This window comes from Erithacus rubecula, assembly GCF_903797595.1.
Source record: "Erithacus rubecula genome assembly, chromosome: 5".
Taxonomy (NCBI): domain Eukaryota; kingdom Metazoa; phylum Chordata; class Aves; order Passeriformes; family Muscicapidae; genus Erithacus; species Erithacus rubecula.
In genome coordinates, this window is record NC_136687.1 from 893,764 (window position 1) to 921,739 (window position 27,976).

Here is a 27,976-nt window from a genome sequence, read left to right on the forward strand (position 1 = left end):
CAAGACCTCAGGTCAAAAGCAGTGTTCTCATGGGGGTCAGTGCCAGAAAGCACAGAAAGCTGAAAAACCCAAGTTTCTGGGATCCAGGATGATGTGGTGATGTGATGATGATGATGATGCCACCACAGGGATGGCAGGTGACCCTTGAGCAGAGGCTGGCAGTGCCAGGAGGGGTGTGTGGCATGGTGGCAGCACAGGGACAGCATGGTGACAGCATGGTGGCAGCACAGTGGCTCTGGCCTTTGCAGGCTCTATGAAGGGAAGGAGGTGGCCGAGTTCCAGCGCTCCCTGCAGAGGTTCTTCCTCGCCCTGAACCAGCTGATGGGGTCCCCCTTGGAGGGTCCCACACTGCTCTCCCAGGTAGGAGGGGCTGGGAGGGCTCAGCTCTCGGGTGGAGTGGGAGGGAGGGTGCCCAGGCCAGGCACTGGCTGTCCCCATGCCAAGGTGACACTCTGTTCATTTTTAGGGTGACACTGTCCATCCTGTGCAGACCTCCCATGGTGTCAGAAGGAGCTGCCACCCCATGCACTGTCCCCAGGGTCTCCCCTTGTGCACCCTGAGACCCCAAACCCCTCAGTGCACTGGGGCTGTGGTGTGGAATGGGGTCAGCAGCTCTGAACTAGGCAGACACTGTCCTGGCCACCTGTGTGCTGGAATCTGTAGAGGAAAAATCCGGGAAGGGTTCCTGGGGATTGTCACCATCCTGGGTGTGGCCTGGCCTCATTCCCTGCACCCAGCACAGGGGGCTGAGGGGAGCAGAGCTGGTGCAGGCTGGATGGGACTGGGATGGGGTTGCACTCTGCACCTCCATCCCAGATGGAGGGAGGCTCCAGAGGGTGCTGCTGGCAGCCCTGTTTAAAGGCAGCTCTCTGGTCTCTGCAGGGAGCAGCCCTGAAGTATCTGCCCTTCATCCTCGAGGACGTGTTTGGGATCTTTGACTGCTCTGCTCTGGGGTAGGGTCCCTGCTCCCCCAGCACCCCCAGGTCATGCTCAGCATCTGCCACAGCCACCTCTGTCCCCACATCCAGCACAGAGCTGAGGGAGAGGACAGGCAGAGGGGATCACCTCCTGATCCCATTCCCAGAGCAAAACCAAGAGAGTTCTGCTCAGCCTTAGCATTGCCCAGCCCAGCTGGGTTCATTTGGGGAATGCAGGGTTTGTCTGCTGGGTGCCTGTGGTGGGCACAGCTGCCCTGTGGAACCCTCCTGCCCCATTGAGGAGCTCCCCCCACCCAGCAGCCCCATCCTAACCAGAACCTGGAGCTGCTGGTTTAACCCTTTTCCTGCTGGCAGGGCTGTGCTGCGGGATTTTGTGGGGAACCTGCTGCCCCAGCGCCTGCTGAAGCAGAAGCTGCAGTCCCTGACCCACATTGCCAGCAGCAAAGCCTTCCAGTCCCACGGTGAGAGGGGTCCTGGTGGTCCCTTGGTGGCCCCGTGGTCCTGGCCCTTGCTGAGCTCACCCAGAGCTGTGGCACAGGATGGGGATGGATCCCTGAGCAGGGACCCCTCCTCTGCCTCATGCCCGTGGTGGCTCCACAGATGGGGACAATTCCCTCATGCCTGTGCCCCCTTGTCCCCCCCAGAGTGTCGGGAGCTGGTGCTGCAGGTGGTCCTGCCCATCCTGCAGGAGCTGATCCAGGCAGGTGAGGAGGAGGACGCCTGCATCGAGCTGCTCAGCAGCATCCTGGAAGTGCTGTACCAGGCCCAGAAGGTAAATCAGGAATCATCTGGACAGTGACCTGGCCAAACCCCTCTGAGTGGAGTTAAGCATCGATTCCTGGCCAGGATATATTTGCTGTTCACTAGAGTCAGCCAGGGGACTGTGGGTGTCACCATCCCAGCAGAAATGTGCCCAGGGTGGGGGCAAAAACCTTGTGCTTTGCACCTCAGTGAGTTTCTGGTGGAAACATGAGTGGGGAAGGGGCTTCCAGGCCCCTGATGACACTGACCTGAGGGTGGTGGGGATGTCACCAGCTCTGCAGTTTGGGGAGGAAGGTGAAGACAGAGAAGAAGACAGCTGGTCAGCAATTGTCAGTCAGCCCCTGGGCAGTACCACACTCCAAAATGAAGAGTGATGGCCCCAAACGTGAGGCAGAGACATGGTGGGCACACACTCACCCAAATGTGGCCTGTCTGGGGTGGGCTGGGGCCGTTCCTGGGGGTCTCAGCCCTGTTTGTGGTGATTGCAGAGTGCAGAGAATCTGCGAGCACGGCACAAGGACCGTGGGGACGTGGAGCTGGTGAGTGTCCCTGCAGCAACACTGTGTTTTGGGAATGCACAGGGCTCTGTGCTCTGGTTTTTCAGGAGCCTTGCTCTGTTCCTGCCCTTCCTGGCTGCTCTGGGGTTCCTTTTGGGCACCCTTTGGAAGTTCAGGTGTCACACCTGCAGTGCAGTGACTGGTGCTGTGGGAGCTGAGTTGGACACTGTGTCCTGGCAGAGTGAGGTGGTTCTTTAATCCCCACAGCACCAGGAATGGGATGGAAAGCTCAGAAATTGTGGTGAAATGTCTCATTTTGGGCTTAACTTTTAAACCTGCAATAGCCTTTTGGTGGGAAGCTCTTGGGGGAGGATTCTGCTCTTGCTTCAACCCCTTGAAAGTTGAACCCACTTTTGCCTGCCCAGCACCAGTGCAGCCACCCCCATCACCCTCAGCCATCCTGGGCTGTCCCCACTGTCCCCAGCCAGGTGGCCACTTTGCCACAGAGGTGTACAGTGCTGAGCTCTACAGAGATCCCAAATCCCATATTTATGCTGGAGCACATTGCCTTGCTCTGACTCTGGATCAGGCTCCATTCCCATCTCACCACCCCGATGCCACCAACCCTCGAATGAACCATGAAGGTGCACTGCCATGGCTCTGACCCCTCCTACCTTGCAGGCACGGGTGAAGAAGCACATCCAGGTGATCCTGGAGCAGCTGCTCCACACGGTCAACTGCAGGGTGATCGTCCTGGAGCGGGAGAACCCGCTGAGGGTGAGTCCCACTGCGCCGCTGCCCTTGGGGCACGCGGGAGGGGCACGAGGTGTCTGTCCCTGAGTTTTGGGTCTGGCTGTGTGTGACTGGCTCTGCTCCTTGCTGGCTCTGCTGCCAGGACCCAGCAGGACGGGAATGGATGCCAGGGATGTGCCCAGGGGAAAGCAGGAGCTGTGCTGGGAGCGGGGCTGGAACAGGGGGGAGAGGTGCAGGAAAAGCCGTTTTGGGAGCAGTGAAGGGTTTGGGCTCCATTATCTGGAAAACAAACAGCTGAACACAATGACCCGTCGCAGTTTTACACGCCAAGAACGTGTGAGGAGCATGCTGGACACACGGGAAGGGAGGTGGATCAGAGCTCCGCATGGAGCGGCGATGGGAGGGGACAGAGCCGGGGCCAGCGGGGGCTCGGGATCTTCTCTGGGGCCGTGCTGGCAAACCCAGGAGCTGCACTGTGTCCTGGGGTGGGCGATGAGCTGTGTTGGTGTGTGCTCTGGAAGCTCGGAGCAGGGAATTGCCGTGCCCGGGGAGCTGCGGGCAGCTCTGCCGCCGGGGCCGTGCCGCGATCTCTGCTGTGATTCAGCCGTGACTCAGGCAGGAGATGCATGCGGGGTCGCACTGGGCTCCATCCTGCTTTCCGTCCTCCTTCCCAAGCTCTGTGACTCAGGGCAGCCGAAAAGCGCCGGGCAGCGATGCAGGGGAGGGGGGATGAGGATGATGCAGAGCAGCCCACGGCAGCAGGGAGGGATCCGTGGCTGTGCCGCGCTCCTGCTGCTCGCCCGTGGCTCCGCAGGGGCCGTCCGGCAGCTCCCCCAGCACCGCCCGTGGTTCCTGGGGGTCCCAGACCCTCAGCCCAGGCTGCCCCAGCAGCTTCAGCAGCTGGGAAGGGCTGAGAGGACCAAAACCAGCTGTGCCCGCAACAGGACAGTTCCTCCATCCATCCTGCTGCTGCTGGGCGAGAAGGGAGTTGTGTCCCTGAGCTGCAGCCCCGGAGTGTCTCTGGCACACGGGATGGGTTTGACACTGTGTGCAGACCCCTGGAACCCCCGTGCCGGTTTTCCCTCTCATGGCAGCCCCACAGAGGCTGGGATATGTGAGCTCCTCATTCCTGTCTCCCTATCATCAGCCAGTGCATCTTCCCCCACCCCGCCCTTCCAACCGGGGATTTTGGGGACAGATCTCCTCTCTCCAGGGCAGAGTTTCACAGAGACCATTTCCCACTGTCTCTGACCAGTGGAAATCCTCGGTGTTCCCAATTAACCCGCAGGAAGCGATGGGAGGGATGGGTGAGCAGGGATGGGGGCTGATTCGAGCTCGGGAACCCCGAACAGAGGGAAATCCAGGGAAACAGCCCTCTCCTCATTCTCATCCTCCTCCAGAACAGAAGCGCACAGGCGGGAGAGGATGTAACAAAAATAGCGTCTCCGTGGAATTTATTGAATTCTCCTTAAATACAGCCGCTGCTCCCCTCGCCGTTTCCCACACCCGAGCTCCCCGCTTTCAACGGAATGGTTAAAAATAGAAAAGCTGGTGCTACCCAAACCCTACCGTGGGAGGGAGGGAGGAGAGGTGGGCAGGGGGTCAGTGCTGGGACGGTGCCTCTGCTCCGGGCTCACAGGAACCAGAAGCATTTGCGCCGCGATTTCTTCACGTCCAGCTTTGCCGGCAGCCTCGACACGGGCGACAGCTCCTGTCTGGGCGGTGATGGGGTCCCCGCCGCCCCCAGCGCCACCCCCGCCGCCCCCAGCGCCGTCGGGGGGGAGCTCGGCCCCGCGTCGCCCTCGATGTGGCTCAGCACCCGCTGGAAGCGACCTTCCTGCTGTCGGAAATCGTGCTCCACGCTGCGGCACCGGGGCGAGGGGACCGCGTCAGAGGGCAGCATGGCATCCCCTTGTCACAGCCCCCCATGTGCCACCGCCCCTGGCACCCCAAACACAGCCCTCGGGGAGCTCAGTGTCCCCAGCACAGCCCCCTGTCCCCAGCACAGCCCTCGGGGAGCTCAGTGTCCCCAGCACAGCTCCATGTCCCCAGCACAGCCCTCGGGGAGCTCAGTGTCCCCAACACGGCCCCGTGTCCCCAGCACAGCCCTCGGGGAGCTCAGTGTCCCCAACACGGCCCCGTGTCCCCAGCACAGCCCTCGGGGAGCTCAGATTCCTAAACAAGCCCCCAGGGAGCTCATCCATCCAGGGCACGTCCCCCAAAGCTGAGCCCTGCTGCACTCCCAAGGTGGCACAGGGACATGGCCAGATTTCCTGGGGTCACTGCACACCCCCGTGAGGGGACATCCCGCTGCGTGTGCCTTCAGACAGCCCCTGCCCACCCCCTGTGGGCTGTGAGGGGATGCCAGGGCTGGATCCCTCCCAGACATCCACCCCATCCCACTGGAGCGTCCCAGCCTCTCTTTGCTGGAGGGACAAACCAGTGCCAGCCTGACCTGGTGGTTTGGGGTCTTTTGGGGTGGATCCTTCTCAGCTTCCTCCCCTGCCCCATCCTTTTGCTCCATCATCTCTATCCAGCCCCACTGCCAATGCTTTGTGCGTGGAACTGGCCTGGATGGGGACCAGTGCTGAGATGGGGGGGCTAGCCGGGGCTCTGTGGGACCCCTGTGAGCAATGAGCCCCCCGCAGAGGGGTTGTGTGTCCCAGGGGATGGCTGAGGACAGCAGCAGCATCAGGAATGGCGAGAGCATGCAAGGCTCTGTTGCTCACAGAATTAGGAATGGAATTAGTGTGTCCCTGGTCTGGGTAGGTGAGGGGGATTGTGCCCTCCACCGCAGCTCTAGGGTTTCCTGCCACTGCTGAAGCTCTCAGTGTCCCCTCAGGTCCAGGTCCCTGCAGCTGTTGCTGTCCCCTCCAGCCCTTGCTGTGCCCTCAGTGTCCCTGCAATCCCCGGTGTCCCCATAGCCCTCAGTGTCCCCGCAGCCCCCGGTGTCCCCGCAGCCCCCGGTGTCCCCCCAGACCCCGATGTCCCCGCAGCTCCCTGTGTCCCCGCAGCCCCCGGTGTCCCCGCAGCCCCCGGTGTCCCCGCAGCACCCTGTGTGCGGGCTGGCTGCTGGCAGCCACGTGCTGCGATGTTCCCTCACACGGAAAACACGTCAATCTCCTCACACCAGCCATGTCCCATTGCATCAGCGAGGTGCCACTGAGTGTGCCCGGGAACACACACGTGGCGCGGCCACCCCGCACACGGGGACAGCCCCAGGAGCCCCCCGGCACGCTGACACCTCCTGTCACCTCCTGTCACCCCCCCTCGCGAGGACAAGGAGTGTCCCAGCCATTTCTAGAAAAAAGGGTGAGGGGTGCAGGGGGAGCAGCGCAGGGAGGGACCTCAACTCCCCCACAGTGACACAGGGAGGGGTTGGCACTGCTGTGGGGACAGGGGCAGGCAGGTCTGATCCCTTCTATGGGGGTCTGGTGCTGGGGGTGCTGTCCCTGCTCCCTCACCCTGTGTCCTCCCAGAGCCTCTTCTCATCCCACGCGCGGCAGTGAAACCCACGGTGAGTCCCCAGCAGGAGCCTGGCCCTTCTGGGGAGCCACCTTCCCCAGATGTGACATCTGTGCCACTGCCATGCTGTGTGGAGACAGGCTCGTCAGGCCTAATTAGCCTGAAGTCCCCCAGGAGCTAAAGGGGGGGTGTGGAGCAAGTGTGCGTGGGGAGCAGGAGCACTGAGGGGACATGAGGGGACCCCAGCAGGGCATCCCCAGCCTGAGGTGCCCTAAGGACAGGGCACAGTGCTCACAGAGCATGGCAGGGTGGTGGCACACATGCACCATGGTGATCAGCCACCACAGGGCATGGCTTGGGACCAGCTCACCATGTCCTACACATCCCAGTGCTAACTGCATCAGCCTAATTAACAACAAAATGGGAGCACACCTGGCCAGCCACCTGCACTGCAGAGGGGATGACCAGAGGGACAGAAGGACACCCAGGGGTGCCTGGAAGGGCAGAAAGCTTTAGCAAAACTGCAACCCTCCCCAAATTGCCCCAAAGACAATGCTGAAAGGGCATGAGATGCCTTTTCCCACACACCAAACGGGATCTGAGGAGACAGCACAGCAGAGGAAGGGGCTTCCACACCCTGGCCCAAAGCCAACACTGGGAAGCAGAGCCCAGACCCTGTGTTCCCAAACCACAGTGAGGGCCAGGAGCCCATCTGCAGCATCTGTGTGGAGCTGGCACAGGGACAACAGGATACAGCCTGGATTTGGAGCGAGCCCACGCAGCAGCCGCTAGTGAGGCTTCCCCGACAGATTGCTGTTCCAGGAGATCAATGCTCTGCCATTGTGCCAGAGCAGCCCCCTTCCAGATGCTGCTCCTCCATGGAGATCACCCTGGCTGATCCTGGGAGCAGGAAGGGACAGACCCAGCCCAAGTGACAGCCCAGACACCCAAGAATGGTCTGTGTGTGGGGACAGGAGGTGAAGGCTTGACTGTCCCCCTCCCTCCTGCCTCACAGCCAGAGGAGCAGTCTGGGAGTGCAGGGAGGCAGAACCATGGGATGCCTGGAAGCAGGGCTGGCCCTCACCTGTAGATGATGCAGGCACAGTCCCGGCAGGTCCCGCAGTTGGCGATGTCCTGCCCGGTGCGGTACGAGTGTCGCCTGTGACAGAGATTGCCGTGAGCTTGGAGACCCAGTCTGGCTCTGCCTGTGTCCTCTGCTGCCCCTGCTCCCTCCTGTGCCTCTCTGCTCCCTCCCCAGCAGCCAGGACTCTCCCCCCTGGGTCCCAGCTCCTTTTCCCCCTGGGACCCAGATTCTCTCCTTTCTGCATTTCAGCCTTTCTCCTCCTGAATCCCAGTTCCTCTTCCTCTCTGGGATCCATCTCCTCTCCTCCCTGGATCCCACCTCCTTTCCTCTCTGGGATCCCAGCCCCTCTCCTCCCATGTGATCCCAATTGATACCAAGCCAGGTGCTTCTCAGCTTTGCAGATTTCTCTGATGGGAGCAAACCAGTGCTAGCACAGTGGCATCTCCAAACCCTTCCCACTGTGTCCTTCCATCCCAATCCCCATCCCAAGGGTCCCCCTCTTGCAGCCCCCAGGTCACCACACATCTCCCCACTCATGGTGCCATGGAGGGAGCACAAGGCACATGGCAGTGCCTGGCACAGCAGTGCCCTGGCAGATGGGCACCAGGAGAAGCTCCAGACTAATCTCCAGCCTACGCCAGACTCAGAATTTATCTTTTTGATGCTTTTGTACCAGAGCATCATTCTCTTCCTCCGGGAAGGTGCACAGGACTTGGATTGAGCTGATTCCTGCCCAGGCTCATCTCATGCTGCTGCATCTTCCTCTCTCCCTACTGAAGGGATTTTCAGCCCACTTTGCTGCTGGTTCCAGCCCCCAACTCTGAGACACCCTGAACCCAATGGGGTCCTCCTGCACCCCAGCAGTGCTGGCAGGTGCTCCCTGCTGGTCCCTGCTCATTCTGCTCTTTACAAAAGGTATGTGAATGCTGTTGGTCCCTTTGAGATCCCTTCTCCATGTCTCCATTGCCCCTTCAGGGCTGTGGATTTTGGGGGCACAGCTGAAAAAACATGTCCCACATACACATCACATTTCCCCATTGAAATCATCGACCTTGACCGGGGTTGTTCTCAGTCCTCAGAAACTGGGTCTGTTAATGCACCAAAATTACACATTGCAATGGGGATTTCTTCTGCCAGCACCTGAATTAGATCATGAGGCCCTTTATATATATATATATATATATATGTGTGTGTGTGTGTGTGTGTGTATGTGGGGTACGTATATGTGTGTGTGCCTGCGGCTCTGGCATTGTACAAAGCCCCCCTCTGCTGGGAGAGCTCATCCTGGGATAGTCTTTCATGTTTTATTTATATAAATTTTTGTGGGATGTTGCTGGTGGTCGGTGCCAGGATGTCTCAGGGCTGCTCTGCTGCACAGTGGGCACCTGGGATGTGACCTGTGGTAAACGAGGCTGTGCTGCTCTGCAGCATGAGGACACCAGGATAATGTTTTATGTGAGTTCCCATCCCTGGATTTCCTACCTTTGGGCATCTTGTTTGTTTGACTGTAATAGAAAAATGGAGTTGAAGTCTTAATTAAGGTGTCCAGGGCCCCCAAGGATCTGACAGTGCTCCAGGGGTGGCACGGGGGCAATGCTCCCCATGTTTCACTCACAGTCAAAATCTGATTTTAATGGATAGATCACGACAATATTGGGGATCAGGAACAACCCCAGAGATTTTACAGGAGGTTTCCAGGGCCAGCACCTCTTGGGGGTTTGTTTGTTGCCTTTGTGTGAGATGAGTTTGGAGCATTTCAGCTTCAGGTCATTGTGGGCTGACCTAGAGCACCTTGCTCCCTTTGGGAAATCTGCCTGGGAGGCCAAAGAATGTTGGATCAGGTACTGGGCAGGGCAGGATGGAGGTGCTGGGCACCTTCCTGGGATGCAGTCACACCCATCACAGAGGCACCAGCCACTGGATTTGTGCCAAAGGAACCCCCATGCCTGGCTAAGGCTGCCATTAGGATGTGACATTCTAGATCCCTGTTCCCAGTGACCAATGGACAAATCAGCTGCACCAGAGACGGAACAGGGGCCCAGCACCCCCTTATCCCCCAGACCTGCACCCCTGCACCCATCCCTGGGCAAGGGGAAGGCACTGTGGGCATGTGAGGCCTCTCATCAAGACATGGAGCCATGTGCACATGGACAGCAGCTCTGAGTTTTAAGAGGGAAACACCTTCAGGAGGCAGCAGCACCCAAATCTCTGTCAGGGTTTCCCATCCAACATCCCCAGCCCCTGAGGACATTGTCCCCACAGCCCCCCACTCTGTCCCCTCCTACTCACCCATCCCGCTGCGCCTCCTTCTTCTCCAGGTCCTGGATGACATCCAGCAGCACCCGGATGGTTTGTTGGCTGGTTTCCAGCACCCCTTCCAGGGACTGCAGCTGGGAATGCAGGTCCCCCTGCTCCCCGGGCCCCCGGGGGCTCTCTCCCTGAGATGTCCGGGCGTCCTCGTCCCTCACTGGTGGTCCCACCGGCCCCTTGGCCACCACCACCAGCTGCAGAAGGTCCTGGACGTGGTGCAGCTTGTCCGGCTGTTCAGCGGCGAGGCAGGGCTGTCCGTGCCGGGGGGTCTCCGCTTGTGCCCCCACGCTGGGGCCCTGTGGGGCCGTGCCCAGCGGCTCCCTGGGCCCCTCGGGTCCTGCCCAGCCACGGCCGGGCTCGGCGGCGCGGAGCCGGCTGCAGGTGCCGAGAGCAGCTGGTGTCTGGTCCGGCGTGGCGGCGGCCGAGCTGTGCCAGCCCGGCGCTGGTGGGATGGGGGCTGGCGAGGCGCAGCAGGGCCCCCCCCCAGATGGTGGCGCAGAGCTGGTGCTGGGGGGCCGGGGGGTCCCGCGGGGGGTTGCCCTGAGGTGGCCGGCGGAGGCCGTGGGTGTCCGTGGCGGGGACGGGCTGCCGGCGGTGCGGCGAGGGCGGGCACGGGGGCGTGGGGCGGCCGCAGGGCAGGCTCCGCTCCGAGTCGCTCCGGCCGAACCCCCGCTGCTCGCAGGGCGGCCGGGGCTGGCCGCAGGGCACGGAGGCCGGCCGTGGGGTGAGCCCGTGGCTGCCCTGGGGGCTCCCGCGGAGCTGGGCACAGGCTGGGGGTGGCGGGCAGGGCTCGGGGGTGCAGCTTTGCACCGGAGGGGCGCAGCGGGCCGTGCCCTGGTAAGGGGGAGGGGGGTCCCTGGGTGGTGGCGGTGGTGGTGTGCGGCGCGCCTTGGCGTGCTGGGCGAGGACCGCGGTTTGGTCGTGCGTGGGGAGGTTGCCGGGGGCCCGCGGGGGCGCGGCCCAGCTGGCCACGGTGGGCACGGCCGCTCCTTGGCACCGGGCGCTCGCCACGGCCGGCGGTAGCGCATCACCCGCGACATCGCAGACGCTCTTGCTGCGGGGCTGGGGGGCCGGGAAGGGCTTTTGGAGGCTGGGGGAGGTCTGGATGGCGGTGCTCATGCACGCCTTCCTGGGCATGGGCAGCGTCAGCGAGCCCGGCTGCGCCTGGGGCCAGCTGCGCCGCGAGGCACGGAGAGCCGCCGGCTCAGGGGGGTCCCTGGGGGGCGGCGAGGCACGTGGGGTGTTGTGGCCAGGGCTGGCCGCGGGCCCGGGCGGGGGGCTGCCCGCCCGCCCCGCGCCGGCCTCCACCAGGTCCTTGAAGCGGACCTGCTGCGTGCGGTTGCGGCGGCGCTTGAGGCGGCTCTCGATGTCGGGCGAGTCGCGGTTGAGCAGCACCGAGCGCACCGTCATGGCTTTCTCCTGGCTGCCCTCGCCGGCGGGGGCCGGGCCGGGCACGGGCTCACGGCTGACCATGGCTCAGGCCCGCGGGGTGCTGCGGCGGGGAGCCCTGGGCTGCAGCCGTCCCCGGAGCTGCTGGGGCGGCGGGCAGCCTCATCCCGCGCCGCCACGGACAGGGGATGCTGGGCGGAAGGTGGGCGAGGGGCTGTCGGGCATGCTGCCCGCCGCCCGGCCCTACAGCCCCCGGCTCGCCGCCCCGACAGCCCTGCCCGGCACCGCGGCTCCCCGCCGCTGCCCGCAGCCCATCGTCCCGCCGCGGCCGCCCGGGCTCAGAGCCGCCCGCTGCGGGCCGCCCGGTGCCGGCCGTGCCCGCCCATGGCTCCCGGACCTGCGGGGACAAAGAGAGGTGCGTCAGACCCGGCCGAGCCATCGCGGCCCCCCCGAGGACACGAGTGTCCCCGTGGAACTGCCGGTCTCTCCCGCCTCGGCTCCCTCCCAGCCCACCATCACCAAACGCGAAGAGACAGGCTTTGATCTGCGGCGCTGCCTCCTCAGCACAAAGGGAGAAAGGAAAAGAAAGCCCTTTAGCATAAACACGTTCCGAGTTCACAGCTCAAATCAAGCAGAAGCGGCTGTTAAAAATAACTCTGCCTGGCCGGGGCTGGTGCCTCGTGCGCGGGGCGCGGGCAGCGGGAGGGCAGGGCAAGGGCCAGGGCGAGGGGCTCCCGTGGGGGACAGACGGACACGGGGCACCCCCTGTGGGACACCCGCCGTTCACGGGAACCAGCCCTGCCCGGGGGATGGACGAGGCGTGGGGACAGGGCCTGGGATCCGTCCCGCCAGAGTGACACAGGGGACCCATCACGAGTGAGGCATGGCCAGATGGGCGCGGGGGACGTGTCATGTGTGGTTGTGACCGGACTGGGCACCAGAGTTGCTGGTTGGGCTGCAGGCACGGGGGACCAGCTCTGTGAACGGTGGTGAGACAGTGGCTTGGGGACACGGAGCCGCTTCAGAGAACCAGCAGGAGGGAGAACCTTCAGTAAGGCCGGGGGATGTCACTGACAGAGCAGCGCTTCACAGGCGGCACTGGGGCAGGACTCGGGGGTCACAGGGGAATTGCACCTAGCTATATCCCCATCCCTGCCGTTATCCCCGTCCTTGCTATTGTTCCCGCACAGCTCTGCAGGGCTCCTCCTCCCCACACCTGCAAGGCGAGCCGCTCCGCAGCCCTGTCCTAGACGTACCCCCAGCACCCACCCCCGTGCCCACCGGGCTCTGCCCTCTGAGCCGCCGGCCCCTGCCCCGGCCCATCGCACTGCCCGGGCACCGGGAGCACGGGGCACACCGGGGGCCCTGCTGGGACGTCCCGGGGTGCAGGGGAGGCCGTCGGCTCCTTTTGGGACGCAGCCAAAGGCAGAGATTCCAGCCGCAGCGAGCAGTGGCTCAGCTTTGTCGCACCACACCACGTCCCGTGTCCCATATCCCCCAGCCCGGTGCACCCGCAGCGCCCCCGCACCCTCTCCGCCTCGCTGACTCCGCAGCCCCCCTGCCCTCCCTGCGGACGGACACACGGCTCAGACAGCCCCGGCCCCCTCCCTGTCTTGCCTTGCTCCTGCTGGCACGAAGCGCTGACTCAGCGCAGCAGCCCGGAGTCCCCAGTGCCGGCACAGCCAAACTTCCAAGCGCTGCGTGCCGGTGCCCCGTGCCTGCCCACGCCGGCGGTGAGCACTGACCCAGCGGAGCAGGGAGCTCTCGCAGCCCTCCCTGCGCCCACCCCGGGCCCGCACGCCCCGGCTCTTCCGCACACGCTGCTCCGTGTTCGTCGGGATGCTGCTCCACGCTCCGGCCAGCCGCCCGGCGCTTCCCTTCCCGAGCTTGGAGCCGTGCCCAGACACCCGGAGATGTCTGCGAGGCAGGACGAGACGAGGGATGGGATGGGGCTCCTCGTTAGTATGGACAGCAACAGGCGGAGGAGGGAGCTGGCTGGGGCTGGAGCCAGAGGCGCCCGTCCTCGCTTCCTGCATCGCCACATCCCTCCTGGCCCGGGGCACGGGCACCCGCGCTGAGGTGGATAAGCCATCCCTGAGGCCCCCTGATATCACAGATGTGGGGTCACCTCTCTCCTGATGCCCAGAGCTTGGTGCCCCCGGCAGCATCCTCGGCTGTGGCCGTGCCAGGGAGGGCAATACACCGAGGACAGAGGGACGCTGGCCACACCTCCGTGCTGGAGCCGAGCACTTCAGAGGAGCCTATGTGTGGCCAGCGTGCTCCGGAGGGATCCTTAATGGGGCAGAGGGTGCTGGGATCAGCTCCAAGGGCTGGGCACGGGGCAGGAGCGCTGCTGGCACGGTCCAAGGGCAGGACGGGGCGCTCCCGAGCCTGGCTGGCGCAGCGTGGGACGGGGCTGTTCCCCTGCCGACGCAGCAAACGCGGCGCTGTCACTCAGCGGCGCCTCGCCGGAGCTCCCTCGGCCTCCCCGAACCGCCGGGAGATCAGAGACGAGCCACAAGGACAAAGGGAAGCCTATAAATTATACATGGAGCAACTTGGTTTGGGAACAGTTCTGAGGATGTCAAACACCCACGCCAGGACCCTCCCACGCATCGCTGCGTTTTCTCTGGGATTGGATTTAGTTGGTTGGATTTAGTGCCGTGCTCGGGCACTGTTTGCAGCACGCTGGCATCTCCCAGCATGGATAATGAGTCCCGTTGTGGAATCAGGATGCTGCAGCCTAGGGGCTGATGGACTCTCCTGGACTGTCCCTGAACCTGAGGAACCCACTCTGCTGATGGCTCCAAAGGACATCTCCGATGCACCTGGCACCCAGCTGCACCAGCACTTCCCAGCCACTCTTCAAGCACATTTACTGGGAAATGGCACCCAGTGCCTCCGTCCTGGGGCTCCTGGAGCCTCTCCAAGGTCCTGAGCCCACCACAGCCCCTTCCAGGGTCTCCTTCAACAGGACCTCAGGGCTGTGGTCACTCCTCCCTGTAGAAGAGACCTGCACAACCTCCCAAGGCCAAAGCAGGAGCCCTGATGCTCCACTCTGATGTGCCCTGCTGGACACTGGGGTCATTGAACAGTGACTTCAGGGGAGCCCAGTGGGTGGGACAGAGAGCCACAGAGCCCTGGCATGGTGGTCTGGGGGATGCAGGTGGGCTGGAACCACCAAGGGAGTGGGTTTGGTGCTTGACTATTCCCCTCTGAAGGACGGCAGCATGAACCAGGCACGCCTGTCAGCGTGGGGCTGGGAGAGCACAGCTCATCAAACCCATGTGCTGCCAGGCTTGATGAGGTTCCAAGTTTGGCCAGTGGAGGTAAAAGCCTCAACAGAGCACACTCAGATTTCTGTGAGGCATTTGACATTTCAACGAAGAAAGCAGGATGATCCCAAAGCAAAGTGGCACACGTTAAGTGGATTAAAACCAGCTGACCAGCACGTCTCTGCTCATAACCATCCCACAGCCCTTACCACAGAGGGAAACTGAGGAAAGGGGAGAAAATGAAGAGCAAGGAAGGAAAAAGGTCAGTACAGAGGCAGACAAGGGGCATGGAGCAGAGGCTGTGCAGGATGGGGCTCTGTGTGACAGCTCCAAGCTTCACTCACAGCAACTGGAAATGCAGGTTGGCAGGTCGGAAAAGAAACTTCCTTAAAAAGCGAGGCCAGCTGGCATAGGAACAGTTTGGAAAGGTTTTGCACAGTGGTGGACCCTCCATCTTTGCAATTTCTTAAGGTCTGAGTGTTTTTCCCCTCTGGTTTCTATGGGAATTCCAGGCTATGGATAAGGTGAGACAGGAGGTCACATCGGTGACATACAGGTGAATTCAGGTGACGCCACTGTGACACAGTGGATGCCATGAGCTCTGCAGTGGGTTCTGCTGGATACTTGCACAGCTGGGAATGGTCTCTCCTCCACTGAGTGACTCCAAGAGCTGAAGAAATCAGGAATCTCTTCTCATGAACACCCCTTAGAGAGCCTCAGCACTGAGTTTTTTCTGGCCAGCCCTGATGGGTGGTGAATTTTGTGAGTAAGAGGTGCTAAACCTGCTGGGTTTGCATCATGGAACACATCTCTGATAGTGCAGGGCTGACCTTAGAGGTCAGAGCCCTGCTTCACACTGCCCTGTGTGGGAAGTTACCTGCCAGCTTCAGCCCTTTCTCCACCTATCCTCTCCCTCACCCTTGCCAGCAATGCTGTGGAAGAGGGAAAAATGGAGCAGACACATAAATCTTCTCTTCAGGACACAGGAAGCCAGGAGATGAGATTTATGAGAGAGGAAGTCAGGTTCTCCTGGAGCTGCAGAGGAGAGAAGTGAATGACCCGGCTCTGCTTGTGAGGTAGTGCCTTTGTGGGACAACACATTGGATTTTCCTGATCTCCAGAGGGGAGAGAGGTGCTGCTGGCAGTGGAGCAGGGCAGCACTGGAGGAGGGGCAGGAACCAGGCTCATGACACATCACTCCACAGCAGAACCTAATCCCCCCTTGGCTCAGGAGGACTCAAGGTGTTTGTTCTCAGATCAGAGCATGTGTGGGACTTGAGGATGGAGGACTTGGAGCAGCTCCTCAGGCAGCTTGCACACCCAAAATCTGGTTCCTCGCTGAGGCAGCTCCACCATGAAGCCAGCTCATGCTCTGCCCTCATGCTTCTCTTGGAGGCTCTTCCAGAACCTGGCTGCTGGGAGCCTCACAGACCTCCTCATTTCCTGCAGGCAGTTAATCTCAGCCCGTTTATATCCCACTGTACTCGTGCCAATGGAGTGCTTCTGCTCGAGCAGCTCTTCTCAGTGCTCAGCCCTCGCAGTGCCCAGCAAGGAGCTGCCCCTTCTCCAGCCCCATTCCTAGCTTGACTCCTGTCCCCAAGGCCAGCTCCCCGTGTCCCTGATGGGCCTGGCAGTGCCTGATCCCCTCCCTCTCGGCAGTGCCTGATCCCCTCCCTCTCGGCAGTGCTCAAGGCTCTGCTCCAACACCACTGTGGCACCCTCAGGACCCCTGGGCTGGCCTGGCCGAGGACACAGGCGCTGTCCCTGCCATCAGGGCCGTGCCTGGGGTGCCTGTGCCCTGCAGTGCCCCCAGCCTGGCATCCAGCATGGCCCAGGGGCTCCGGGAGTGGCACCGGCACGCGGGTCCCGCTGCAAGCGGCGGCTCCACGAGCCTGGGGATCCACACTCATCCCTATGTAGGTCACTGGCTGAAGTGCTCTGAGGGAACATTAGTCACTCTCCCAGCCACGGGGCCCTGGAGAAGCTCTGGCACAGGGAGCCCTCGCCACCCACCTCCCCACGGTGCCAGCACCCACGGCCACCCCGCAGGCTCCTCTCTGTGGCCACTGAGGCTCCCAGCTGGCCTGGCCACACGTGCCCTGTGGCTCATGCCCCTGGAGGGGATGCCATCGGCCAGGGAAGGAGCAGTGACATCCTCCTGGCAAGCACAGGTCACCAGCTCCGCTTCCGTGGCTCCCCTCCTGCGGATGTGCCGGTGCTGCAGATGGAGGCTGCACACGGTCAGGAAGACGGGAGTACAAAGCCTCTGCACGAGCCTTCAGAAGCTGCAGAAACCAAATGATTCCTCTGTCTCCCGTGGATGCTAATACGGCTGTCATGGCAGTGGTGTCTCTGTTCCCTGTGCTACCTGCTGGCGTTCCCACCTCTCTGCCAGGCAGAGGAGCATCGGTATGGCTGTTTTAATGAGACATGAAGAGGTGGAGCGACCTGCCGCGGGGAGCGCGGGCAGAGCGGGGCAGACGGAGCGTGCGGAGCAGCAGCAGCTCAGGAGGAGTTTGTTCCGTGTCCCAAGGCTTCCCTTGGCCACATCCGTGGAGGAGCAGGCGAGCATCCCTGGAGCTGCTGCCTGCGCTGTGGTTCAGTGCCACCCCCGGGGCTGCAGGAGACCACCCTGGGAGGAAGAACACCCTGCACTGCTGCTTCCTTCCCACTGAATGGGATATGGGCAATGTCATCCTCCTCCAAACCCTGGAGATGCCCTGTGTAGCTACACGGACCTGGGAAGATGCTTGTGATGGAGATTCAGCCCAGAGAGCTCGGCTGGTGTCCAGCACCAAAATCCAGGGCTCTGCTGGCATCTCAGCATGTGCTGATCCTGCAGCAGTGACAGGACAAGGGAAGTGGGACACAGCCCCGAGACTTTTGGCCACAGGAGACCCAGCTCATCTGCAGACCCCCGCAGCCCTGCGCTCTCCAGGGAGGATGTCCCAGCTCTGGAGAAGGAGTTGGGCACCCATCTGGAGCCCACCTGCCCCAGCGTGCAAAGCAGCCGCCTGAGCCAGAGCAACCCGGGCAACAAGGGCTCTGTGTGCTCCCTCACAGGCCAGAAATGCCATCAGAAAGCCACCAACTGTCCCCAGAGCACACTTCTGGAAAAAGCTGCAAAGGCTTCACTGCTCAGCAGTTCCTGAACACACCGGTGCAGACTCGGGGGGGCTCGGTCCCGGGGGCAGCAGGGACCCCCTGGGGCAGCCCCCGTCCCACCGGGTCCCACCGGCCACGGCGCCGGCAGCCAGCGGCACAGCCTCTGCAGCTGCAGCTCCCAGCACTGAGAACGTCCTTCCAGAATACAAATTCCTGCCTTTAAGTGCATTCCCAATGCCATCGAGCAGCCTGCCCCCCTTTATCTCCGTGCGCTTTAGACAACGCTGGCTACCAAGGGAATTACAAAGTGTAATTCGCCTCGTGCCTCAGTTTCCCCACCACCGAACAGTCCAGACCCATACAGAGCACGCGAGGCAGGCTTGCCCACGGCACTGGTTAGGACTGGAGTAGTGTTGTTAGCAGGGACAGGAATAGACCCACTAATTATCTGTGGCCTCTGCATGCCACCATGCTATAAGTAATTACAATAATTATCATTTGTAAGGAAGACAACCTCAGTCCAAAGGAGCTTCTGCGACGAAATACACCAGCTCCTCCGAGACGCGCCGGAAGGACGAACGCTCCCTGCGGAGAGGGGGACACAGGGAAGGGCCGGAGGTGCCACCCCCAGCCCGGCTCTGCCCGAGGAGGGAGCGCAGCCGGCGGTCCCCGCGTCCCGGCTGTGCCCAGGGGCTCGTTCCCGTAGCCCCGGGAGGGGCCGAGTGTGGAGATCGCTGGGAGCTGCTGCTGGCACCGAGCGCGCTGTGCCCCTCGGAGCGAGCAGCTGACACCCGGTTCCCCGTATGTCCCCGTGCTGGCACAGCCGCGCCCGGTGGTTACTTCATACGTGTCCACCTCGTGCTCCCAACACGAAAGCGGCTCCGCGGAGATCTCGGCCCCTCTCCCGCACCGCTACCGGCAGCCGCAGCTCCGGCGGGGTTTGTGTGCTGTTCCCCGCGGGGAGGATCGGGACCGGGGGCACCCGTGAGGGACCGGCACACACCCCCGTTTCGCGGGACTTGCCGGGGCTCGCTCCGCATCCCGCCTCTCCGGCGGACACAAGGCCTTGGGCGCCGGGAGCTGCCGGGAGCAACGTGGGCTGAATCCCTCCAGCCCCGGCCGGCGTCACGGGCGCGGGGTACCGAAAGTGACATCCTTGGATGGATCTGTGTGCGTGTGTGTCACCCGGCACAGCCCGGCTGACGGACGCGTTCCTAACGAGGGGGAGCGGAGATGAGCCCGCCTGGCTGCTCCCCAGAGCGGCTCCAGGCACGCAGCGACCCAGCGAGCGGCCGGGGCGGACAGGGCGAGGCTGCGGCACCGCGGCACGACGTGGGGGTCTTCGGCCCCTCGAACGCAGCAGCTCCCACGCAGATGCACCTCCATATGATATACACCGAGCCACCGTTCCAGCACGGCTGTGTCCCCAGAGACCCCCGCCACGGCAGCGGACGGCCACGGGGAACGGGGTGCCCAGCGTGGGGGGCTCGGTGCACCCTCGGTGCCCGGTGCTCGGCGCAGGGTGCCCGCCGGAGGATGCTCGGTGCGCGGTGCCACCGTCCCCGTGCCTCCAGCAGTTCTCCGGGAGCAAAGGAGGGGAGGGCAGGGAGATGCCGCGACCTCCGGGGATCGGGGGACACCGAGGATCCCCCTCGCCAGCCCAGCTCGGCTCTCGCCCCAGCCCCGCATCCCGCGGGCCGGCGGCACTCGCACCGCTCCCGCACCCCCGGGGTCCCGCACCGCCGCGCAGTCCCGGTTTCGGGGCTCCCCGCACAGTGTCGCCGCTCCCAGCCCCGGGGTTCCCACGCCCGGCCGCGGCACAGCCCGGGGTCCCGGTACCGGCGGGCGCCGCAGGGCCGATGCCCGCAGCACCCGGTGCGGCCGCCGCCCGCTCCCCCCGGAGCTCCTCCCCATCCCGCCCGGTACCTGCTGCTCGGCGGCGGCGGCGCGGCTCCGGCAGCGGCGGGCGCGGGGCTCGGCGGGGCGGGGAGGGGCGGCGCGCGCTCGCCGGTACCGGGGCGGAGCCGGCGGGGGCGGAGCGGGGCGGGGGGCGGAGCCCCGCCGTGGGGAGCGCGCCCGGAGCCCCGGAGGAGCCGCGGTCCCCGTACCGGCACCGGGAGCGGTGCGGTGGCTGCGCGCCCCGGTCCCGCGGGGCCCCGGTGTGCCGGTGCTGCTGCGCGGGGCAGCGCTCGGCGGGGCTGTAGCACCGCATGGAGTCCCGAAGGAGCGGGAGCTGGTGCGGTTTGATCGTGTGATCCACAAGAGAATTCCCTGCAAACCGCTCGTAGCCCAGGGCTGCCCGTGGGCGCACGTTGCTTCCCCGCTGCCGCGCCCATCCCGAGGAGCTCCCGGGGCTGCCCAGGGGCTGGTGGTGCGATGCTGGAGCCCTTGGCCACCAGCAGCATCACATCCCTCCCCGAACAGCCCGCTCTGGTCTGCCTGTGGTTGGCAATGGGGCTCTGTCCCCGCCGGAATCCAAGAGGAAGCTCCGGCAGTGCCAGGGCTGGAAGGTGCCGGGATGGGCTCACAGGGCTCACGGCACGGCAGTCTCTGGGGATGGGTTGGCATCTGAAGCCACCCACAAAGTTCCATCAATGACACCGAGGCACGGCAGGGCCATCACTCCTCTTGAGCATGCCAGACGATGCTCTTATCCCAGAAACAGCTGCCCTTTCCCGTAGTTTCCAGCCTTGGGTGTGTCTCTGGGACAGCCTGCTGGGCAGCACCCACTCATGCACACTCCACTTGTGTTGCTACAAAGCTGGAGTGGAGCTGAGGGCTCAGTTTGGAACCCTTCACTGGAGGCACTGCAGAAGGAACCTGCTTGCCATTTTCAAAATGCCCTTATATCCAGAGATGGCCTTAAATTATCTGAAAAATGTCAGAGGTGCTTTAGCACCACTCGATAATTTTACCTGCATCCCCTTGGCATCATGGTGGGTGCAGGAGTGGGATGCACAGTCTGGGAACTGGACATGAATGGGCCAGGAGGAGAGGACTGGGGATCTGGGGAAGGTGGAGGGACCAGGCAAGGGGGGGTGAACAGACCCCAAGGCAGTTGGAACTCTGGGTTACGAACTGGAGGAACAAGGGCAGTGTCCTGTTCCATGGTGCAGCTGCAGGACCCAGCAGGGCCTGACCAGCTCCTCTCTCCCAGAGCCACTACGTGGCCTGCATGGCCGCCATCCTGAGCCAGATGGACAAAGACCACTACAGCACCTACCTCCAGGCATTCCCCTCCCGGCCCGAGCTGATGGTGAGTGCTGCCCCACGGCAACGCCTCTGGCACCAGCACCTCCCTCACAGCATCCCCCGAGGGCACTGCAGCCCAGCACAGCTCCTGACATCTCTCCCTCCCTTGCAGGACTTCCTCATGGAGACTTTTATCCTTTTCAAGGACCTGATTGGGAAGACAGTGTATCCCGGTGACTGGATGGTGATGAACATGGTGCAGAATCGGTGAGGGATTCTGCAGGGTGGGGAGGGACCCGCAGGGTGTGTGTGAGCACCTGGGATGCCTCGGGACAGGTGGGCACTGGAGCATGGCTCTGGGTGTGCTGGACAGTGTTGGGGGCACTGAAGTGGGCACAAAGGAGCTCTCCCACTGTGTGATGATGGGCACAGCGGGCTGGGCAGTGGGCACTGCCCTCACCCCGTGCCGTGCTCGCTCGTCCCAGGGAGTTCCTGCGTGCCATCAACCACTTTGCCACCACATTAACCGAGATGTTCCTGCACAACAGCGACTTCGAGCTGCAGGTGGGTGGGTGCTGCCTCAGTCCTGCTTCGGGCCAGGTGAGCCTGGCACTCATCCATCCCTGTGCTTCCGCTGCAGCTTTGGAACAACTATTTCCACCTGGCCGTGGCTTTCCTCACCCAGGACTCCCTGCAACTGGAGAATTTTTCCCCGGCCAAACGCAACAGTATTCTGGCCAAGTGAGTCCCCACCCCGCCCGGGGTCCCTGCTCCGGGCTGCCACCGCGCCACGAGGTCAGGGATTTTGGGATAAGCTGTGCACACGGGGGGTGCAGAGCGACGCTGACAGACCCCTGTCCCGGCAGGTATGGGGACATGAGAGCCACGATCGGAGCGTCCATCCGGGACATGTGGTACAGCCTCGGTGAGCCACGCTGTGCAGTGATGGGGGATTTTGGGGTCTGTGTGGTCTGATGTCCATCAGCAGCGTCCCAGATTGGGAGTGGGAGCGGGGGTTTTGGAGTGGGAGCCTGCAAGGCTGTGGATCTGCCCCTACCAGCTCTCGCTGTCCTCCCAGGCCAGCGCAAGATCGAGTTTATCCCGGGCATGGTGGGTCCCATCCTGGAGATGACGCTGGTGCCGGAGCTGGAGCTGCGCAAATCCACCATCCCCATCTTCTTCGACATGATGCTGTGCGAGCACCGGCTCACCGGGAGCTTCAGCCGGGTGAGGGCCCGGCAGCTCCTGGGCGAGCAGGATGGGGTGGGATGGTGTGGGAACCACCCACGGCAGGGGAGTGGCACGGCCAGGGAGTGGGATTGAGAACCGTCTCTTTAGGATGTCTCTGAGCTCAGCCCATCTTTATTCCCTGTGCACAGTTTGAGGATGAGATCCTGCGCAGGCTGGACAGCGAGGTGGAGGGCGGCCGCGGGGACGAGCAGTACATGCAGCTGTTCAAGAGCATGTGAGAGTGCAGCGACATCCCTGCCACCTTCCCCCCAGGACACGGCCCTTTGCTGTCACCATTCCCCGCCATCCCACTCCTCCTCACCTGTGTTCTGCCCGGAATGTGCCGCAGGGAAAAGGAGGAGGAGGAGGCTGGTGCCTGAGTACCATCGTGTGCTCCTTGCCCCTGCCTGCCCCAGGCGATGCTCCCTGACACCCCTGCCTTAGGAATTCCCCTTGTCCTGCTCCAGGAATTACCCTGTGCCTTAAATGAGACCCCTGCCCTGGTGATGCCTTCTGCCCAGGAATTACTCCTGTCTCAGGTCATGGCACTGCCCCAGGTGTTATCCCTGCCCCAGGAATTACCCTCCCTGGGTGATGCCCCTGCTCTGCCTAGGCTTTGTCCCTGCCTTTTGGTGCTGAGCAGGACAGTGGTGGGAGCAGTGCAGAGCTGGCTGTGCAGTGGGACCCGTGGCCCCCCTCTCTTCCCCAGCCTGCTGAGCTGCTGCCAGAGCCACCCTGAGCTGGCCAAGCCTGGAGAGGACTTTGTGAGGCTGGTGAGCGAGCTCCTGGAGCGGCTCCTGGACTACAGGGCTGTCATGAATGACGAGAACAAGACCTACAGCATGAGCTGCACTGTCAACCTCCTGGTGAGCACTTGTGCCCTGCTCCAGCTCCCTGAGGCTGGCAGGGCTCATCCCCAGCTCCCTGGGGCAGCCAGGGCTTGTTCCCATGCCTGCCCAGGTCCCCACAGTGCCCCTGGCACAGCAGAGAGAGGGTACAGTTGGTGCCACAGCTGGCATCTCTTGTGAGTCACCCTGCAGCTCCCCAACCCCATCCCTGTGTGGGGACCCTCCTGGCAGCACCATGACCCAGAGGGTGGCAGTGTGTGGCATGTGCCACCCCTGGGGCCACTCAAACAGCCTAATCTGCCTTTCCACAGAATTTCTACAAGGAGATTGACCGCCAGGCCATGTACATCAGGTGAGCACAGCCCTGGGAACACTGGCAGCACATGGGGTGGGGGGTCCCGAGCATTCCCAGTGGGATGGGGCTGGCAGAACGGCCTGAGGGGCAGGGTGGTGCTGCTCTGTGTCCAAACAATGCCAGCTGTTGTGCCCCACACACGGCTCTGCCACTCCAGGTACCTGTACAAGCTGAAGGACCTGCACATCAGCTACGAGAACTACACGGAGGGAGCCTACACACTGCTGCTGCATGCCCGGCTGCTGACGGTGGGCAGGGGGCACTGGGGGGGCTGGGAGGAGTGGGCAGCCCCCTGGGCTGGGTGTGACAGGTCCCTGTCTCCCTTCTGCAGTGGTCAGAGGGAGTCGAATGCAGCCCCTGTGCCGGGCCCACACAGCCTCCAGCTTGCACACGCAGCGCCAGCTGAAGGAGGCTCTGTACAACCAGATCATCGAGTACTTCGACCAGGGCAAGGTGAGTGTGTGCCCTTCAGACCTGCAGCCTCTGAAACCTCGCAACTGGAGGGGGCTGGGCTGGCTTAGGGCAAGCCTGGCCCCCTTGCCCACCAATGCTCCCTGTTCTAGCTGCCAGACCCCATTCTCAGCACAGCCCTCACTCCCCACTGCTGCAGAAGGGCTGGAGCTGCCCTGCAGTGAGCCTGGGCTGGATGGTTCACCCCCACGCCACTGTTCTTCAGCCCATCCCTGTTCCATCTTGTCCCCTCACATCCCAGCACAGTCTTGTACTGCCAGGGGCCAGCAGTATGGACATCTCAGGACAAAATCTTGATGGGGTGGGCTGGAGGTGGGGGAAGTCCAGTCCCCATAGGGAGAGCCCTTTCCACCTCCTCACAGGGGCAGGGGTGCAGGTGCCCCCACAGGCAGGGTGGTCTCTGCTGGAAGTCCTTGGTGCCCCTTCCCCAGCTCAGCCTGCACTGGGGGGCCACTGTCTTGCCCCCTCTCTTCTCCAGATGTGGAGGAAGCCATCCACATCTGCAAGGAGCTGGCGGAAGCAGTACGAGAGCCACTTGTTCGACTACGAAATGCTGAGTGACATCCTGGTGGGTGCTGCTGGCAGGGCAGAATGGTGGGGATGAGCTGGGGGGAGTGGAGGGTCTGCAGGGCCCCATCCTGTCCTCATCCTGGCCCTGTCCTCTGCAGCAACGAGAAGCCAAGTTCTATGAGAAGATCCTGAAGGTGCTGCGGCCCAGCCCGGACTATTTTGCCGTGGGGTACTATGGGCAGGGCTTCCCCACCTTCCTGCGGGTAAGCAGAGCCAGGAGCAGCTCCCCAGCTGCCACCTCCATACCCAAGGGAAGCCACTCCTCACCTGGATGTGGGGCTGTGGACCATTCCTTACCCAGCATCCATGTCTGTCCTGGAGATTGGGCCAAGGTCAGATGGTTTGAACAAGTCCAGTCACTCTCCCCCATCCAGCCGTGCTGCCACAGCCTTGTGGAAGCCAAATTTGTCAGGCAGGATTTGTCCTTAGTGACATTGCTTGGCTGGCACCAATCCTGATTCTCTGTGTGCCTTCTTCCTTTTCCCTCTAGTTCCTAGGTTTGGGGAGATATTTTTTTTTTAAGAGGGTGGTTTCTTCTGCTTGGCAGCCTTTTCAGCATGAGCACCCCAGTGCTCTGGGGCTTGCTGGCCCTGCTCTGGCACAGGGATGAGCTGTCACCTTCCTACCCTGCAGAACAAGGTCTTCATCTACCGGGGCAAGGAGTATGAGAGGCGTGAGGACTTTGAGATGCGGCTGCTGAGCCCCTTCCCCAATGCTGAGAAGCTGAAGAGCACATCTCCCCCTGGCCAGGACATCACCGACTCCCCAGGGCAGTGTATCCTCTGTGCACAGGGATGGGAGGGTGGCTTGGTCTCTGTCCATCAATCTCCACGTGGAGATGCCTGTCTGTACCCCTGGGTTCACTCCTCAGGGCTCTGAAGCCCCTGTCCCTAGCAGCCCTGTGCTGCAGTGTGCCTGTGGCTCCTTCACTCCCACAGACATCCAGTGCTTCACTGTGCAGCCAGCAGAGGAGGCCAGGGTCCGGCTCAGGGGCCGGAGCATCCCAGAGCAGATCACCAAGTGAGTGTCCAGCACAGGGAGCCCCTGCTCTGCTCTGCTCCTTGTGGGTGGGTGGGACACAGTGGGGGTCCTCTCCCGTCTCTGCCTTTTCCCTCCCCACAGCTTCTACAAATCCAACCACGTCCAGCGGTTCAGCTACTCACGGCCTTTCAAGAGGGGCCCCAACGATCCCGACAATGAATTTGCAGTGAGTGCTGGGAGGAGGTGCCAGGACCCTCAGCTGGGAGGGACAGGAGAGCAAAGGGTCCAGAGCAGAGACAGTGGATTCCTGGTCCTGGGATGGGGAAGGTGGTGGTCCTGTGCCCATGGAGGTGGGAGCCCCCTATGCCATGGGTTGACCCAGGGTGATGGGAGAAGGGTGGGGAATGACTGTTGCTCTTCCCACAGAACATGTGGATTGAGAGGACAACCTTCAGGACAGCCTATCCCCTGCCTGGCATCCTGCGCTGGTTTGTTGTCACCTCCACTGAAACGGTGAGGAGAGGGCTGGGGGGCAGCAGGGCCCTCCCAGGATCCTGCCAGGAGCTCAAGATGGGGCAGGGGGAGCGTGTCCTGCCTGTGCCATGCTCCATGGGCAGCAGGGACAGCTGTGAGGAGCAGCAGAGGTGCTGGGGGGGTCTCAGCAACTGCTGCTCAGGAGCCACAGCAGTGGAGATGTGATGTGCCCTGCTGGGCTGTCACAGGATGCTGCAGGCACAGGATGTGTGGCTGCATGAGTGCTGCAATGTGTCTGCCCTGGTGCTCAGGCTCTCTGTGCACCCCTCTGAGCACAGCTGCACCCCCAAAGTGACAGCAGGGGCTCCCCAGGGCTCCTATAGCCTCACTGCAGCCTCGTGCCCATGGGACTGACCCTGTGCTGGGAGCAGGGACCAGCACAGCCCTGTGAGCTCTCACTCAGCCCCAGGCACCTGAAGGGTCTGAGGGGTCTCACGGGGTGAGAGGTGCAGCCTCAGGGGTCCCTCCTGCCGGGCTGGGGAGAGCCCATCCTGCCAGCCTTAACAAGGAGGGGCAGGTAGCTGTACCAGCAAGTGCTGACCCCTCCCCATGCACAGATCATCATCTCTCCCCTGGAAAATGCCATTGAGACCATGATGAAAACTAATGAGAAAATCATGAGTGAGATCAACAGGCATCAGAACGACCCCAGCCTGCCCATCAACCCTCTCTCCATGCTGCTCAACGGCATCGTGGACCCTGCAGTCATGGGTGGCTTCGCCAAGTATGAGAAGGTGAGGACACACAGGGGCTGAGTGGGGGCCAGGACTGGCACCACTCCACCCTCCCCAGCCTGTGTGGGGCTGGGCCAGCCCAGCAGTGGCACTGAGGAAGGTCCTTGCAGGCTTTTTTCCAGGAGCCCTACATGCAGGAGCACCCTGAGGATGCGGGGAACATCGAGAAGCTGAAGGACCTGATTGCCTGGCAGGTACCAGGAGCAGCATCCCTATGGCAGTGTCTGCTGTCCCTCCCCATGCCAGGGAGCCCCAGGTGTCCCCGTTGTCCCCCAGATCCCGCTGCTGGCAGAGGGCATCCGGATCCATGGGCAGAAGGTGACGGAGGACCTGCGGCCGTTCCACGAGCGCATGGAGCAGTGCTTCGAGCAGCTGCGGGCCAAGGTGGAGAGTCAGTACGGGGCACGGGAGATGGTGAGTGCCACGGGGCTGGCCATGGTGCTGGGGTGACAGCTGGCAGGCCAATAAAGGTGTGGAGCAGCAGGGAGCAGCTGGCTGAGGCCACAGCTGGGGCAGGAACAGGGTGAGGAGTACTGGGCATGGGGGATCTCAGGGTTTCTGCCTGCCCCAGGAGGGGGCACAGCAGTGGCACAGAAGCAGGACTGGTCAGAGAGGGCACTGATGGCCCTGGCAGAGCCCAGGGGAGGACTGGGGGGGCTGTGCTCTCTCATCCCTCCTGGCTGCCTCTCAGATGTTCTTTGAGGACCGGCGGAGCGGCCGACCCCGCTCCATAGCCTGGGTACCTGACTGGGACAGGCTGAGCCACGCTGGAGCCAGGCAAGTGCTGCACTGGGGAGTGCTGGTCATCCCCTCAGCCCTCCCTGCTGAGCATTCCTCACTCTGCCCACGTGCTTTTCTCCCACCTCCCCACTCCTCTGCCTTCCACCTTCCCTTTATGCCAAGTGCATCTCAGGGGTCTGTCCTGCCAGGCCACCACAGTGCCCTGTCCCTATGGGGGGAATGGAGGAGAGGCACCCCATGTGCAGCCCCCAGGCCCACCTGGACAGTGCTGTCACCTGAGCCATCCCCTCCTGTCCCCCAAACCTCCCCTGCTGAGCTGTGCCCTAGATGGTGCCTGGCTGAGTGCAGCTGCTCCCAGTGCTGCTCCAGCTGGTCCCTGCTCCTCCTTCCCCTGCTGCCCCTCACCTGTCTCAGTCACCCCACAGCACAGAGGCACCCCCGACCCCAAAACCTGCCCCCCGGCCCTCTGAGAGCGAGGATCAGAGGAGTGAGCGCAGGGAGAACCGCGCCAGCTCCATCTTCGGGCCCCGGCGGCAGGAACCACGCCAGTCCATCTCAGAGCTGCCAGAGCCCAAGGTGATGCCCAGCTCAGCCCTGGTGCTTCCCTGGGGCTCTGCTCGCACTCCCCTGGGTGTCCTGCTGCACCCAGAGCCCCTGGCCCTGCCTGCAGCACCAGCCCCCAGCACGGATGGGATCGCTCAAGGGGCTGGTGGCAGCTCCTGCTCTAGGGAGGGCAGGAGCA

At 62.8% G+C, this 27,976-nt stretch overlaps 2 protein-coding genes across 2 annotated transcripts in view; one reads left to right on the forward strand and one right to left on the reverse strand.

The window, feature by feature from the left end:
* The window catches only part of LOC306802352 (dedicator of cytokinesis protein 2-like), a 44,528-nt gene that overhangs the window by 15,279 nt on the left and 1,273 nt on the right, over positions 1–27,976 (forward strand). Inside the window, 31 exon segments of the mRNA XM_079306390.1 lie at positions 249–360; positions 883–953; positions 1,293–1,399; positions 1,583–1,710; positions 2,189–2,239; positions 2,879–2,974; positions 20,736–20,834; positions 20,943–21,037; positions 21,256–21,334; positions 21,411–21,511; positions 21,637–21,695; positions 21,849–21,997; positions 22,150–22,235; positions 22,710–22,866; positions 23,160–23,200; positions 23,361–23,451; positions 23,535–23,543; positions 23,545–23,580; positions 23,582–23,660; positions 24,153–24,193; positions 24,195–24,242; positions 24,343–24,447; positions 24,878–25,019; positions 25,183–25,264; positions 25,367–25,451; positions 25,652–25,738; positions 26,317–26,493; positions 26,604–26,687; positions 26,770–26,907; positions 27,185–27,270; positions 27,660–27,810. Coding sequence (XP_079162516.1) covers positions 249–360; positions 883–953; positions 1,293–1,399; positions 1,583–1,710; positions 2,189–2,239; positions 2,879–2,974; positions 20,736–20,834; positions 20,943–21,037; positions 21,256–21,334; positions 21,411–21,511; positions 21,637–21,695; positions 21,849–21,997; positions 22,150–22,235; positions 22,710–22,866; positions 23,160–23,200; positions 23,361–23,451; positions 23,535–23,543; positions 23,545–23,580; positions 23,582–23,660; positions 24,153–24,193; positions 24,195–24,242; positions 24,343–24,447; positions 24,878–25,019; positions 25,183–25,264; positions 25,367–25,451; positions 25,652–25,738; positions 26,317–26,493; positions 26,604–26,687; positions 26,770–26,907; positions 27,185–27,270; positions 27,660–27,810 — 2,872 coding nt within the window.
* LOC306802350 (uncharacterized protein) lies at positions 4,377–11,699 on the reverse strand. Its single transcript, XM_079306388.1, is given in 4 exon segments — positions 4,377–4,812; positions 7,500–7,574; positions 9,789–10,291; positions 10,293–11,699. Coding segments are annotated over 4 exon segments (1,797 nt in total). The 5' UTR covers positions 11,283–11,699; the 3' UTR covers positions 4,377–4,583.